Source organism: Vespa crabro, chromosome 10, assembly GCF_910589235.1.
Source record: "Vespa crabro chromosome 10, iyVesCrab1.2, whole genome shotgun sequence".
Lineage (NCBI taxonomy): Eukaryota > Metazoa > Arthropoda > Insecta > Hymenoptera > Vespidae > Vespa > Vespa crabro.
Window position 1 is genome coordinate 5,746,992 of NC_060964.1, and position 17,500 is coordinate 5,764,491.

Sequence of the window (17,500 nt, forward strand, 5' to 3'; positions counted from 1 at the left end):
TTAAAAATAATTTTCACGAAGGCCTATACAATTTTTACCTATCTCCAGCAAACCCTCATTTCGAAAGATCGATTCGATCGTGACTAGCGAAGGAATGATATATCAACTTTTCCAATGTTTCAAGCCGTCTCTTTGACGTTGACGAATTTTTGTCGAACCATTTTTTCCTGCTTTATCCCCGTCCCCCGCCAAATCCCTCTCATCCCACCCCTTCATAATATCCCTCTTCTCTAAACCAAAATAAAAACGAGAAGTAAATGGGAGAGGTAATAAAACGTTTTTTAACATTTCAGATCGAGGATATGTAAAATAATGAGAATAAGCTGCGATAAATCGTAGAGGGATACATCTACCCCTATCTGTTCGTATATCATCTTTAAACATTCGTAAATCTTTTGGAACGCGTGGGCCACATGAGATTTTCTCGTAAATATCGTGACCACCGCTTGTGGATATATAAGTACATACATAGATAAATACATACATACTTATATACATATACATATATACATATATATATATGCGTGTGTACGTATGTGTATGTATACACACGCGAAAAGCGAGATGATATTTATCGTAATTTCCTTTGTGCTTTTTTTCTCTAGCCGAATAACTACGGTCACCAAAAAAAAAAAAAAGAAAAGGAAAAAAAAAAAGAAAGAAAGAAAAAAAAACACACACACACAAAAAAGAAAAACAATGGAGAAGAGTAACCACGACAAAACATGTCTGCTCGAACGTGTTTCAGAATAAACGAGAACACGACGAGATCCCAGTTCTTGGCATACTTCAGTTTCTCATCCAAAGCGAGTACGTCCGTTGGCTGGCCAGTAAAAGGTGGACACCCGGTTAACAATACAGGTAAGATATGAAGATATAATTAAACGATCGATTTTTAAACGATTTAATATAATTTCCAATGATATATTCATTGTGGAATTAATAAACGGTCCAAAAAAAAAAGAAGAAAAAAAAAAAAGAAAAAAAAAGAAAAAGAAAAAAAATTCATTTGTACAATAATCTTGATTAAATGTAATACGATAGTGATATCTTATTCAAGAACCTTTAATAATTTGATAATACTTGACCCCCTTTTGTCCATTCGATTTTCACCGCCATTTCGGAAGCCACACCCTCCTATCCTATCTTATTTTACATAATGTTCATAATCGATCGAGTTTCGGGCGATTCCTCGTTAGCCTCGTTATCCCATAGTGGACACAGGTAAAATTATAAAGCACTCAGGATGCAGTGACCTATTCGACAACCGGATTATGTTGTACGCAAACTCCATACTCGACTGACAGCCAAACAGAACCGGTTCTGACCTAGCGTTCTAGTAAATCAAACATTGATCTAGTCAGTTATCGGTTTTGCTAGCAAGTAATTCTATCTTCCTCGGAAGATATTATCCAGTGTACTGCTTATCGATAATGTTTTCTCGGTAACGACTAACTTCAACTCTCTCTCTCTCTCTCTCTCGTTTGTCTGTCTGTCTATTCGCGAAATATGCTTCCCAAACAGCTAACTTTAATAACGTACTTAACGTTTACTCCTCGAGATATCACTTATGTACAAAAGAACATTTCAAGATGCAACGTTCTATTATCCATTTATTTTTTTCTTCATTCGTTATATTAAATTTAACATAAAATTTTACCTACGAATCACGTTCGTGATATTTACTGTATCATTGGGTCGTGGGAAATGTAGTAAAAAAAAAAAAAAAAGAAAAAAGAAAAAACAAACAAAATTAGTTTCGGAAAAGTCAATACGTAAGATGAAATAGGATTTACGGAAAGAAGAGAAAAAGAGAGAGAGAAAGAGAGAGAGAGAGAGAGAGAGAGAGAGAGAGAGAGAGAGAGAGAAAGAAAAACTTAAAGGGAAGATCTTTACGGAAAAGTTTAACTTTGTTTTACGTTCACTTTGGATGTTAAATCTTAAAGAAACACGCAGGGAAACGTGGAATACGTAAAGGGGACTGTACTGATGAGAAAGAACAGAAGCAGAGGAATAAAAAAAAAAGAGAGAGAGAGAGAGAGAGAGAGAGAGAGAGAGAGAGAGAGAGGTAAAAAGGGGTGCACAGCAAACAGAGAGATAAAGATGGAAAGAAAGAGAAGGAGAAAGAAGAAGTTGGAATTTCGTTAGGCAAGCAGAGCAGAAACGCAATTTCTCCCGTACTTAGAAGGAAAATTATGCTAGCTTAAGAGGAGGACAGTTAGGGCTTAACCGAATAAGGGCTAGAAAGAGTAAGAGAGAAAGAGAGAGATAGAGAGACAGAAAGAGAGAGAGAGAGAGAGAGAGAGAGAGAGAGAGAGAGAAAGAGAGACAGAGAGAGAGAGAGAGAGAGAGAGAAGGGACGATGAGCATAGTACCGCTTCAGTCGAAGCCATTTAACTGCTCTGACCTAAAGTGTTAACGACGTAAACCCCAACCGCCGATCCCACAGGAAGTTGGCGCGATAGCCATTTTCGAAAAGGTATCGCGATTTCTCGCGCCCGCGGGATTTTACCTTTTGATGATACGAGTGTTACCTATAACTATGGCCAAGGCAAAGCCTTAATACCTTTAACGAGAATTTACCCCGAGACCGTTTAGATATGTACTAGTAAGAGAAAGTACGTAATATCAATTATACCGTAATTATCTCATCGAGACCTATTACTATTTCCTTTTTTCTTTATCCCTTTCTTTCTTTCTCTTCTTCTTTTTTTTTTCCTTTTTCTTCTACCACTCCCCCCCCCCACTCCCCCCCCACCCACCCACCTCCATATATCGTTGATTAAAATCATGAACATTTGACTTCTCGTTCTTCTCTTTTTTTTCTCTTTTTGTCTTCTCTCTTTTTCTTTTTTCTTTTTCTTTATCATTATTATCATTTCTCTCTCTCTCTCTCTCTCTCTCTCTCTCTCTCTCTCTCTCTCTCTCTCTCATTTCTTTCCTCTTCATTTTCTTTATAATATCGAGAGAGAGAGAGAGAGAGAGAGAGAGAGAGAGATTTAATAGTTCGTGTGAGTTAGAGAATGTGCGTGAGTATTACTAGTTAGAGTTGTAAAAATTGGATTGCCACCAAAAGAGAGAATGTTATCCGAGCGAGAGATAGTTAATTTCGATTCGTTCGATGGACGCGTTACTAACGAAGAAACAAAAAAAAAACACACACAAGCGAAAAAAACAAAAAAAAACGAAAAAGAACAAAAACAAAAAAATAAACGAGAAAACAATACTTTCGAGATACTCGTTTCGCGCTATCTCCCATCACACAAATATTGTTCTTTTTTACGATCGATTAGCTTTCTTTTCGTCCTGCAAATCGTATGGTTAACGATGCGTACCTATCTCCGTTCTAAGACAATTTTCACCTTTCTATCTCTCTCTCTCTCTCTCTCTCTCTCTCTCTCTCTCTCTCTCTCATTCTTTCTTTCTTTCTTTCTCTTCTACTATCTGTATCTCCCTTTTCCAAGGTTTTCCTGTTTCTTTTTCTTTCCTTTTTCTTTCCTTTCTTTTCTTAGACCGAGAATCCTTGACTCATCGATAATTTCGAACGGAACTAAAGTGCCCAGAGAACACGGGAGAGTTAAGGTCAACGAAGAACAAGGAAGAATTTAAAGATCTGTTCGATCGACGAAGAAAGAAGAAGACAATCGTTCGTAACGAACGTTCGACGATTCCTTTCGATGGGATTCCGAAAGTGTTCAGCGAAGAGAAACGGCTGAGGCAGGATGAGGTACCGTTGCTTTTACGCTTAAAATCGCAGTAACAAAAAGAGAAATGAAAGAAAACGAGAAACTAGACAGAGACTCTTTCACGACACGTTGAAAGCCATCACGCGAATGCTTTTGCGAGAGCTTTATTCCTCCTAACGAGAAGACAACGATTTTCGATCGTTCTAGGAAAGAGGTAAAGACGAAAGAAAATTGAGATTTCATATGCACGAAGCGTATTCGTATTCGGATGAAGTGAAGGGGGAAAAGAAAAAAAAAAAAAAAAAAAAAAAAAGAAGAGAGACAGAGAGATTGCCACTTAAATCACATCGGATGCGAGAACTGTTTTTTGGCACGGAATGCGATTCGTTTCTACTTTTATTTGGACTTGCGGCGAAAGAAGCGTGAATGTGGAAAGTCGTTCGGCGTTCGAAGAATAAGGATGAGAAAGGTAAGAGGAAGGAAAGAAAGAGGGATAAGAAAAAAAAAAAAGAGGAAAAAGAAAAGGAAAAAAAAAAGAAGGAGAAAGGAAAAGAAGGTACGAACGAGGACGTCGTTCGACTGACAAACAGATCAATCGCACCTTTATACGGACAGCACGATCTGGCACTTTATCCGTGGGATTTTTCTATCTACCATGCACGTATCCCCCCACCTCATCCTCATCCACGTCTCCCGACCTTCACCCAATCCTACACCCGATCGACCCTTCCACCCCTTTCCTCCTTCAATCCCACCCACACCCCTCACTCGACCATGGTCTTTGCCCACGTACTTTTCTCTTTCTATTTGTCTATGTGGAGAAACGCGGAATGGCTCTGGATCATCTTGCCATCTTGGCTTTGATCCTCTACCCACTTTGATTACCCCATTCGACGTTGCGAAAACGAATCGAATGAAGCGAACTCGCGAAGAAAGAAAGAAAGAAAGAAAGAAAGAAAGAAGAAAAAGAGAGACAAGAAATCTTTCCTGATACCCTTCCTCGGTTGACTTTCAAACGAGCAAAACGAGTTATAAGAAATCGAAGGAAATCGCGAATCTATCGTAGATCTCGATTACGAAATCGCATGATATCCTCATAGAAAAGCGAAAGAGGAGGGAACTGAGTTGGGAGGGAGCTATAGAGAGTAGGGGTGTTCTCTGAACGTACCCCTACACAAGCTCCCCCAATCCCTTCCTATTCTACTACATCGATCCGCACTCTTCGAGTTACATAACGAACGAGATAAAGCTAGATATTCGCGTGCAGCTAATGTACGGATGCACGTGCGCGAATGGAGACGTAACCCGAGGAGGGAAATGAGAATAAGCATTATATAAGAAGAAAAATTCGTCGTCCTAAATCTGAAGGAAAGAAGAGGGAGGGAGGGGGGGGGTGGGTGTATTGTATGAGAAAAATTGTACGCATTGCGGTTCAAAACTTACGCCGGTTATTCCATTATCGTGCCTTTTTCGTCCTACACAGTAAAAGATCCTCTTCGAATCTTTTCCCTGTTGAAAATAAGCGCATAGATATACACACATATTCACATATGCACGCGCATATATATATATATATATATATATATATTCTTTTTCTCGAAGAATCAACTTGGAGGCATCGGATGCAAGCCACTTCTTTCCTTTCCTATTCGCGAATTCAACAAAAATACGTCTCCTGGCATCCGTCGATGCGCTTCGATGAGTCTCACATAAACGCTTCACCTTTCTTCTCACCTCGATGGATACGTCGCACGTAGAGAGAGAGAGAGAAAGAGAAAGACAAAGAGAGAGAGAGAGAGAGAGAGAGAGATACGCTCTCGTCACAGGCTTCCCTTCCAAATCTACCTCGTCATGATCTAACCTGGCAGCTTCTCCGAAAAAGAATTACCAAAGAATATCGAGACCAACCTTTTCCCGTCTGCCAATGGCCTCGTTTTTTTTCTCTCTTTTCTTTTTTCTTCTTTTTTCTTCTTCTTTTTTTTTATTATTTTCTCTTTCTTTCTTGTTTTTCATCTTTCTTCCTCGACGATTGTGAGAGAACAATATCCGTATATATATATATATATATATATATATATATATATATATAGGAAACAATGAGAAATTTTTATTTCGATAAGATGGATTTTCTTTGAAATATATAATTTTAATAGATGATCGATTATTTAATTGCTACCCGTATCTTGATAATTTTTTTTTGTCTTTCAATATTTTTCAAAATTACGGAATTTCTCGCATTTCTCTCGTCTCGTCTCGTCTCGTCTCAGACGATTCTTCTGATGTTACGGAGCGAAATGAAGGGCTCGCTCGACTGAAATCCCTTTATTTTTCACGATAGAGCGAACAGGAATAGGAAGACACTGAAAAAGAATTCCAGCGAAGGTACGAAGTGTACGAAACCCTTTAAGAGACCACCGTCCAAAGAACATCTTACCATTTCTATGTTTCTCTTTCGAAATAAAGATCACAATTCGCGCTCTATTCACGATCAAATTAACACCTCTTTTTATTTCTGTATTTCTTTTTCTTTTTCTTTTTTCTATTATTATTATAATTTTTTCTTTTTTGGCATTTCTTTTGCTTTCTTACTCTCCTTTACTCTTCTTTCAGATTAAGCTTTTCAAATTAAAAAAATATTCAGATCCTATTATTTACCTTTTACCATCTCATTTTTCTCCATTTCTACATTCGCATATATCTATACGATAAGAGAGAAGAATGAGAATCAGAGTCGATATAAAAAAACTATTTTTCTGATCGTGGTTATTTTTCTTCTTTTTCTTTTCTTTTTTCTTTTTTTAACGAACAGACGAACTATTCTTCGTTATTAAATGATCACTCGACGAAATATTAATAATACTTTTAATAACTTTGGCTACTCGAGTAAAAGTATATTCTGTAATATTTTACCGTAGCTTAATGCGCTAAAAAAAGGAAAGAAAAAAAAAAGAGAGAGAGAGAGAGAGAGAGGGAGAGAGAAAATTTGACTTTCGCAAAGATAATAACTTTACTGCGTCAATAATCACAGGCGCAAAGAAGTTCGTCGTCCGATGCGCCCAATGCATATATAATCTTTAAAAGTTACGTTTTTCGATTGTCTGATATTATTTATATTTTTTGAATCATCGTAGAAATGAATCGTAGAAAGAGGAAAAGGTAGATAGAAGTGAAAAGGAAAAAAAAAATAATAATAATAAGAGATAAAGAAGGAGAAAGTACAACCGGACTAAAGCGTATCGATGGGGCAAAGAAGTTCCGCGACTCGACGGGAAGTCTTGCTCATAACTTTCCATAATTTCCTCGTGCATTTTCTATCGGGACTCCTGCTTTAAATTGCGAACTGATATTGGCATACCAGAAAATTTACAGCGAATAGTTCAGGTCGTTTCGTACCAGACTTCACATACATATATATATATATATATTATATTAATATAATATATATATGTATACATTAATGAAAGGTTCTTCATGATTGATACGAAGTACCTCGTTAGTACGTTCTAATTGGCTGAAGTCATGTATTTCGTGCAATGAAAAAATAAAAGAAAAGAAAAGAAAAGGAACGATATATTGTAGCATAGATTTTAGATCTATTCCGAATACGATTTATGATTAGAACAAAAACTAATCATTTTAGAATATTTTTATCGATCGTTTACGATTATAAAGGATAATGAAATACTCTTGGATAAGATGAAAATAATTTAAGAACGTTTCTTCTTTTTTTTTTTTTCTTTTTTTTTTTTTTTCTTCTCTCTTTCTATTTTTCAGAATGCGACTGGGTCTATGAGAACACTGATTGTCACGACGGATGCGTTCTAGCTAGTCCAGGATATCCTGGCCTATATCCGCCGAACATCCGGTGTCGGTATCTCATAACTTCTGGTCCACGAGTCTCCATCGCCATCAACTTTACCGGCGTTCTACTTCCGCACAAGTAAGTCGAAATGCGTTTTTCCAAGCGAACCTTCTCTATTCACTTTCTGCGCACGAAGAGGGTCGCTCTTTTAATATAAACGTACTTTCGTCAACATCAAAGAGATACATATTTTTTAGTAATTATTTCCAACTCTTTATTCCTACAGAACACGAAACACGAAAACGAAATTCCTCACGGTTATGACCCGTTACGTAAACTAGGTCATGGTTTAAAGTACATTCAAGTCGAGTTAGTTGTCAATCGTAAGGTTGTATATTTACAGTAATATCTTGCGAATGAAGGAGCCGAAGAGGAAACAGATTAAAGGCGAGATTGGGACCGTGTAAAGAGAGAAAAAGATATATATATATATATATTTAGATGGAAAGAGAAAGAGAGAGAGAGAGAGAGAAAGAGAGAGAGAGGAAGAGAAACATATCTCGCTTATTCCAAATGCAAAATTCCACGGTAAATTACAAAGTGGAGAAGAGGTAAGGAGAAAGGTAGGAGTTTGAGGATGAGGTAGGTGGAGGATGAAAAGGAGGCAACGTGTCCTTGTTACTATCGCGTAGAGAAGGTCCATGATATACGTGCGTTTTCACAGCTTTCTCTCGCTTATTCTACGTCTACTTGTTCAAGCGAGCGACTCGCCCAGCCACGTTCCGGCACTCGCTCCCTTAAAGCCCGACTCGAGCCTCCGCATACCACTACCGGTTGCTGTAGGCTGTTATGCGACAAATTAAAACTTCCCTGGAGCTAAACAAAGAGTACTGGCTCGGTTCTTTAGCGGTGTGCTTTCCTTTCTCGTTCGGACGACGACGTTACACACGTGTATCATGTCTAAACCTTTGTGTAAATGTTTGTGTACTATGGTGCCTATGTATACACGTAAAAGTTATCATCTATATGCGGTTATTACGGTACGGTAAAAGACGATACGAAGCTATGAAAAAGTGGAACCGAGAGAAAGGATGAAGGAAAAGGAAAGAAGAAGAAGAAAAAAGATAAACATTCACCTGTGACACTTTTGACCTAACCATCTTTCATATCTTAGTCGTATATTTAAGTGAGCTAACGAACGCCCCTTCCTTATCTCTGTCTTTTGCATTACGTTTATTATGCGTCCGCGTAAATATCTTTTTATAACATTGCATAATTTGGAACACTGCATCGTGCGACGAATGGATGGATGGATGGACGGATGGATGGATGGATGGATGCTCGCTCGCGATCCACCAGTTTATACATAGAGTTTTTCTTCAAAGAGCATATAATTTTTATCTCTTGAATAATTTTTCCTAACTGCAGCATGTAAAATTTATTTCGATAAAGCTCCCACGTTCTCCGTGGATCTCTGACAAGCCGATCAAGCACATGCCTCAACTTCGTTGTCATCGGAAAAATGAAAAAGAGAAAAGAAAGAGAAGGTATAGAAAAAGGAAATAAAGAGAAGAGAAGAAATTTTTTCAACATACGTAAATATAATCAATATGTCTAATTGAAAGAGTGGAACGAAAGAAGGAAAAAAAAGAAACGCGATATTGAAACGATAAAGCTATTACTACATCGACGAGACCGTAGAAAATGAATTTTAATTTGATAAAGTATCCTTCTATAATTTCGACAAAAATTATTTCCCACGAGTGAAAGCACATTAAAAAAAGAAAAAAAATATCTTCTTCTCTTTTCCTTTCTTATCTTATTTTCTTTTCTTTTCTTTCTTTCTTTCGTTTTCTTTTTTCTCTCTTTTTTTTTTCTTTTTCTTTTTCCAAAGACTTAATCGCTCAAATAATTTCTCGACGATTGTCATCGTTCGATTTGTTCGATTATCTAAAAGGTAATCGTGAGAGATCGAAAAAAAAAAAAAAAAAAAAAGGGAAAAAATTTGAAGAATTTACGAGCTTAGAAATATCTCGCGATCGATCGACTATGAATTAGTTTTCTATCCCGTCCCTTTCGCCATTGTCTGAGCACACATACGCATACAAGTACACTTAGTGCGTGTTTAAACGAAAACACTCATAGACGAGTATGTAGGTACATATTCACGAGGCTTAATAATTCGTCGCATTTCGCTCGCATGTCAACAACCTCCGAATGACTCTTCTTCTTCCTCTTCCACCTCCTACTTCTCCTTCTCCTACTATTCCTCTTTCTACTCATCCTCATCCTCATCCTCATCCTCATCCTCATCCTATTCCTACTCTTACTCCTACTCCTACGAGGCTGCATTTGCAAGACGCAAGAAATATCTCTAGAAAATATATATATATATGAATATATATATATATATATTGTATGTATGAATATCACGATAAGATTCCGAGACGCATCAATTCTAAAATATGCAATCTTCGCCAGATCTCGATTTATTTCGTATGTAGAGCTTATCCCTTATGTAGATAAAAAAAAAAAAAAAAGGAAGAAAGAAAGAAAAATAAAAATAAAAATAAAAATAAAAATAAAAATAAAAAGAAAAAGAAAAAGGAAAGAATAAAATATAAGACCTTGTTGGTTTCTAATTCAACAACACAGATTCATTTGGGAATCATTTAATAGTACTCTTATAATAATGACTACGGCGAATGAGATTTTATATGTTTATAAGTTGAGAATAATTTGCCGACGGAAGGTTTGCATGTAATCAAGTACTCATGAAACCCTTATGAAACAGATCGGCTATATAATAATAATTGAAAATATATGAATATAATGGTTTAATTGTATTTACTAGTTAATTGCTCAATTAACGAACGAATCAACGTAGTTAGAAGTCGAGAGAATAGAAATAATCGGATTTTCCATCTGGCAAAATTAGAAAAATAAAAGAAAGAGTATATAATAAATAAAAGAAACAATAAATAAATATTGTACTTATACATATGTATGTATATCTATTATGTATGTTATATATATATATATATATATATATATATATATATATATATATTCATAAAGAGAATGTATTCGTTCGAATTTAAGTTTTTATCGAGGTCATTTCTCTACTCCGATATTATCAAATTTCTTCGAAATTCGTGACATTTCAAACGTGAAATCTATCCGAAAGTATTACACGTTTCATCGCTTTCCATCGATGTCATTTTTTTTTTTTGTTTTTTTTTTTTATAGGAAAATGTAAATACTTAAAAGATATTGAACAGTTAAAAAAAAAAAAGCAATAGAGTTTATTTATTCGATTAAATCGGTCATTCATAGATTCGTTTCATTTGTCTATTCATCTATTCTTTCAACTATACTCTCTCTCTCTCTCTCTCTTTCTCTCTCTCTATCTCTCTATCTCTTTCTATCTCATTCACTCAACCCTTCATTCACACGATTGTCTATGACCACACTTTGTAGGTACCTATTCTTCGTAATCTCATGTAATTGGTGCACCGTGAATGCAGCCATTGTCCGATCCTCTAACATTTCCCTTTTAAAAAAAGAATGATAAAGAGAACTGGTTTATGATCGTCAAATTAAAGGCAAATGCTCTTTGGGTTAGCTACTAACGAGAGGAACTACAATATGTTCGTTCTCCTCTTCGTTCTACAAGGATCGTTCCGTCCTCAGACAACGATTGAATTTTCCACAAAGCTGATAGAAAATGAATCGTGGAAGAAAGTTACCATCGTGACGGTGAAAAGGATAGGAGAGGAAAAGAAGAGGAATAGAAAGGGGAGGAAAAAAGGAAGAGAATGAGGAGGAGTACGAAGAGAAGGAAGAGAAGAGGAAGAGATGAGGAAGGGAAGAAAGAGGAGAAGAGAATATCCATAGACGTTTCTACGTTCTACGTTAGGTATTCGGAAAATTTTAGAGGGAAGCATACCACTCAAAAGCGATTTTAAACGTGAACTAGACATTACGATCATCAAACTGATACTACTTTGATTTTTTCAAAAGATTCCTATACTTACTTTCTCTCTCCCTCTCTCTCTCTCTCTCTCTCTCTCTCTCTCTCTCTCTCTCTCTCTCTCGTTTTCTCTGTTTCTATCCTTTTCTTTCTCCTTTCTCTTATTCTACGTAAGATATCAAGCTTTTGTTTTCTTTTCATTCGTATTCGTTCTAATAGAACGATATAACATACGTATTTATTCTATTACGTAAAATGTCGATGAAAACGAGGAACGATGATAACGCGATAACGCGTCTTTTAACTCCACGACGAAAGATAATGCGCGTCGATGCGAAACGTAATTTGACAAACATTTCGACAGAGATTCTTGTATAAAGATAATATATATAATAATCTTCCACTCCTCTATTTAAATCCCGCTCCTTTAACCTTCCCTTCCTCCCCCCACCCACCCGATTCTCCCTACTCTCCAAAACATTCACCCATTCAAGGTTGGTTAGCCGTAAACGACAGGTCTATTTCGTACTAATTCGTTTTCTTTTATTACTACTACTACTACTATTATTACTACTACTACTACTACTACTACTACTGTTATCCTTCTCTTTCTACTTCCCTTTCTTGTCCTATATTTTTCATCCCCTTTTTTTTCCGCTCAAGGACTTAAGATACCTTCGAATGGTCCAAGATAAATAAATCATTTTAACGTATGGAATTAACTCGTTCGTTTTACTTCAACTATCAAGTTGATTAAACCAACGTGATTAATCGTATTAAATAAATAAATGATTAAATATACTTCCATTATTTCGATGGTTTATTTACTTCTTATGACCTTCCACTTTTTTTTTTCTTTTTTTGCAAGAACAAATCATTAGTATAATATCAAATATTTCTTGTCGAATAAAGTAGGTGAGATACTGTAAATACCGATGGTTGGAATTCTACAAATCGAGATAAAACTACAGCTTTGTCGGTATCAGATAAAAAGAGAGAAAGAGAGAGAGAGAGACTATGACGAATGCTATTTCGTTTTTTACTGTTTTCTCTGCTCCTTTCTTTCTCTTGTTGTCTTCTGTCTCTCTCTCTCTCTCTCTCTTTCTCTCTCTTTCTTTCTCTCTCATTCTCTTCTACGCGCGCTTATAAGCCGACAGTGGATTGACAATAGTAAAAAAAAGGATCGATCAAACGGCTGTTTCTCCAAAATGTGTTAGAATTATTTGAAAAAACAAAAAAAAAAAAAAAAAAGAAAAAAGAGAAAAAAAAGAAAAAAAATATTTGAAATAGCTTCCCTAATGATTTACTTTTCAATGTGCATACTCAATTTATTACGTATTTCCTTATGCAAATACTGTTGTAAGAACTTAATTACGAACCGACCGCGAACTTTGTTCCCGTCCCTCCGGGCATTTTCTCGAAATTTTACGAACGCTTGAAATTATGTGGACCACAGCCGCCATCGTGAAAAGAAGCTTATCTCAACATCCAATTGCAAGTTCCGTACAACCGTTGTCTCATCCAACTCCCGACGAAGAACTTTTCGAATAACGTGCGAGCTCTAAAAGCTCAACCACAAAACAATCCTATCTCTCTCTCTCTCTCTCTCTCTCCCTCTCTCTCTCTCTCTCTCTTTATCCCTCTCTGTCTATCTCTGTTTCTGTCTCTTTCTTTCTCCTTTCCTTAGTAGTCCTCCCCTGTACCTTTATTCAACTAGATTATTTCTTTTATTTTTCACGTTGAAATCAACGTAAAAGAGTTGCTTGGAAAATTTTTCAACTTAAATTATTGTACCAAAGGAAATCCAAATGAGCAGGAGACAAAATATTACCGAGAACTCTTGCCGATCGGATTCTTATCGCCAGTAATGTTGGTCTTAATTAAAAACTTCAAGTATAACGGGACTACTAAGATCACGGCACACGAAGCTTTTATCGTAATTATCTGAAATTCTGTGGGGAAAGAGGGGAGAAGGATCGTGGTATCTTTTTATCTTGGAGCGAAATAAAAAGAAAAAAATTAAAAAAAGACAGAAAGAAGAAGAAGAAGAAGAAGAAGAAGAAAGATGAAGAAAAAAACAAAGATAGCTTGAAAATATCCTTGAAAATTCGATGAAAAAAGGCTCGTTTCTAATGATATACAATAACGCATGACGCAAGACACTTAATATTCGTTTGATAATCCTCTCTCGATTTTTTCAGATAAATAAAAAAGAAATTCATAAATAACAATTGAAATAATATCGACTTGCCGATAATAAATTAGAGAAATTTTTTATGGGCTTATTTTAAGAAGGGAAAAAAAAGGAAAAAGATAAAGATAAAGAAAAGGAATAGGAAAAGGAAAAAAAATAGGGAAAAAAAAAAAAAAACAAAGGAACTCACTCGAATCTTCCAGCAATTGCAAAGAAAAACATATCTCTCTCTCTCTCTCTCTCTCTCTTTTTTTCTCTCCCTTTTTAACCTCATTCGAATTTATTATTTCAATTTGATGTCAGCTAGATGAGTGAAAAACAGAGAAAGAGAGAGAGAGAGAGAGAGAGAGAGAGAGAGATTGAACTCGGTAAGAGAAGAATCTTCTCTTGTCGTTCTTTTCTAGGTCGACGTCGTGAATGGAAGCTGAGAGAAGAACGTGAACTAGAAAGAAAGAGAGAGAAAGAGAAAGAGAGAGAGAGAGAGAGAGAACGAGAGGGAAATAGAAGGGAAAAAGAAAGGGTTGACTCGAAAAGGGTATGATTCCGCCCTCTCATCCATACAAACGTCAGAATTATTCCAACTACATTGGTGAATTCTGAGGCAGCATTTCTTTTTTCCACTTCTTCTTCTTCTTCTTCTTCTTCTTCTTCTTCTTTTTCTTTTTCTTCCTTCTTCTCCTCCTCTAACATTTATTCTTCTTTCTTATTTCTTTCCGAGGTCAATTTCTTCGATGCTTTTACTTCGATGCTTTTACTCCGATTCTTTCACTTCGATCATCGACTAGGTACGAAAACACGTCATTTTCTAAACATACTTATAGATTGTCGTACGACATGACACTTCGTGTTAGCTTGTACAAATCGAATCTTTAAAGGATGTGGACGACATAGGGAAGGGCCAAAATAATGGTTGCACAGCGTGTCGTCCTTAACGATTCTTGTCGGCTGGAATTTAATAAGAGCCGCATAAAGTTAGGGCGAATTCCCGTTTATTCGAGACGGCTTGCCACGTACCTGACTATAGAATGTGAGATCTATGTCTCTGTGTCTGTGTGCGTTCATGCATGTGTATGTGTGTATATGTGTATGTATGTGTGTACATGCATTCGCGCCTGTTCCATACTATAATCTACAGTAAGGGATAAAATAGAGAGAATAGAAATCGGATCGGACGAAAGGGAGAATATTCTGCATTTGCATTTGCAAGAATATTGCATCCACCACTCACGACGCAACTCGACATTCATTACACTTCTCAACATATATTTTTCTATGTATCATTGATCCGTTAACTCGAAAATTTTTTTTCTTTTCTCGTAACTTTCATTCGAAGTTCATTACTTTACTTTAATTTAGGACATGTTACGTTTCATCTAAAAACTGTCATAAGAACTCATTAAAAATATGTAATTACAAAAAACTTTTTCCTTTACTATTACTTGATAATTCTTTCTTTTATCAAAAGTAACGATTAATCAAAGTGTAATTCTACTTCGACCAATCTCGATTACCTAATGATAACGCCTAATCGATTGATCGTTAAAAATTGAAGATTCGCGTATTATCGACTATAGATTCTCATTAGCAACTAGCGGGAAACCGACGAGCATCAATTAAATTACGTGGTGAACGCGTTTCGGTAATTAATGAAGTGTCTCGAAAATCGAATTACGGTGCGAGTGCCACGACCCCAATTTCACACTCTACTGTAGTAACGTTAACGGAATTAAATCATACCATGGCGCATAAGAACGTAATAATTAACTAATGGGAAAAACAAACGAAACACCGGTTTCGCACTCGTTCGACTTATTATTTTAACTGTCCTGTAGATTCCGGCTCGTTGGTATTTTATTTAATCGATATAAAATTTGATTAAAGCGAAATCAAAAATATAAAAATAAACACGTTCGTTCTATCAATTAATTCGTAAAAATCATGGATGAGCCGAGGAAGTCGGAAATATGATTTTTATGAATAAAATATAAATATAAGAAAAATCTCGATTAAATTTATCGTCGTTCTTCTTCTTTCTGTTCTCTCTCTCTCTCTCTCTCTCTCTCTCTCTCTCTCTCTCTCTCCCTCTTTCATACTTCCATAAAATATCAAAAGGTATATCGGAACGTATCATAACTTTTAAGTTATCGTTAAAGGACGAAGGAATAAACGGTATTAAGATTATTGCAGCGAGAATGCACAATATTATGAGGGACTTTTACGCTCCACTACGTTTTCTTTCATTTCGTCTTTAGCTTCTTCGCTATCGTTTAGTGTCGTACAAAAATACTTACACACATATGCATATATATATATATTCATATGTATGTATATCACTGTATATATATATATATATATGTATATCACTTCTATAGCACTGACAGCATTTATATGGTAACAGATATTGTGTCTCTGTGTATACATATATAGCGCATGCGTATACGGACATACGATTTACCTGCTTGAACTCATACACGTTCATATCAAAAGCAAGGAAAGAAATCATACGTAATCGGTCCAACGTTCGGACATACTTTATTCACGAGTCGAGCAATCTCGTTTCCGCATGTAATTTCATTCTTTCGAGTCAGTCATGACCGAGCTGTCTGTTCTCGAGCCAAAGAACGTTCTATCCCTTGACTCTTTGACTCTTCGACGGTCCAACAAACTAGACCACGCCCAGTTTTAATTTGCAAACTGAATACTTTATGATAGCAGATTCTCTTCTCTGCTTTATTTCTCCCCCTTTCTTTCATACATATATATATATATATATATATATATACATACACACATACATACTGTCTCTCTCTCTCTCTCTCTCTGTCTATTTTTCTCTTTCATATGTATAAAATCAACGTTCATAAATCTGTCGGCATATTCAAAAGTTTTTTATTTTTACTAATCAACGAGATCCAAGCCAATTTATCCCCACTTTCAACATGTATTCATCCTATCGCGATCTCGTTCAAAAGTTAAACGTCAATATTCATTTGAGTATCTATGCAGCACACATTTACACAAAACGTAATTGCAATCGTACGCATCTTATAAAAATATATCTACCAACAAACGTGTAAACATACGGCCATTATTCTCAATATTTCTGAATTTCATTCCATTTTTATAATTATCGTCGATTCGATTCGATTCGATTCGATTCGATTCGATAAAACAACAGACCCCCTATCGTATTGTATAGTATCGTTTAGTATCGTATTGTCAAAACTTTTTTTTGAACGCTTTTATTACGACAAAATAAAAATGACCATTTCGTTCGTTCGTTTCATGCATTTCACGAAATAGCTATGCATATCATGAAATAGTAATCGACAATAAATATCACACGATCAATCTCTTTCTCTTACTTTATCTTTCTCTCTCTCTCTCTCTCTCTCTCTCTCTCTCTCTTTTTCTCTCTCTTTCGTACTTTGCATAGATACATACATATACATAGTAATATGATGTTGGATGTAGGACAATTATACGACGTCTACCATTTCCATCCTGTGATCATACTACCCTGGCAATATGGCTTTTGGACTAACTAGGTGTAGCTTTCCCTGTAGACAGCTTTGCTGTGGTCCGTCTTGAACTCGGAGTCTCGTTACAATATTACGTAGAAACCTTCATGAAACTTCAACAACGTTTCACCTTTATGGAGTACAAATTATGGAGAACGCTTAAAAACTCTCTTATATAGCGTGACAGGAACTTACGAGATAATTACATTTTCAAAAAATCTCTCGATTGATATATATATATATATATATATATATATATATATATATATATTTTAATTACAATGATAACAATTAACGTGCTTAATATCGAACTTCTTTCTTTGA

At 35.8% G+C, this 17,500-nt stretch overlaps 2 protein-coding genes across 21 annotated transcripts in view; one reads left to right on the forward strand and one right to left on the reverse strand.

Moving 5' to 3' along the window:
- The window catches only part of LOC124427262 (WAS/WASL-interacting protein family member 1-like), a 219,956-nt gene that overhangs the window by 174,309 nt on the left and 28,147 nt on the right, over window positions 1-17,500 (reverse strand). The gene's annotated exons all lie outside the window — the stretch shown is intronic.
- LOC124427258 overlaps window positions 1-17,500 on the forward strand; it is a 166,982-nt gene that overhangs the window by 108,047 nt on the left and 41,435 nt on the right. For all 20 annotated transcript variants that reach the window (XM_046969915.1, XM_046969916.1, XM_046969918.1 and 17 more), the window contains 2 exons: window positions 749-861; window positions 7,461-7,626. In XM_046969915.1, coding sequence (XP_046825871.1) covers window positions 749-861; window positions 7,461-7,626 — 279 coding nt within the window. The remainder of the gene's footprint in view (window positions 1-748; window positions 862-7,460; window positions 7,627-17,500) is intronic.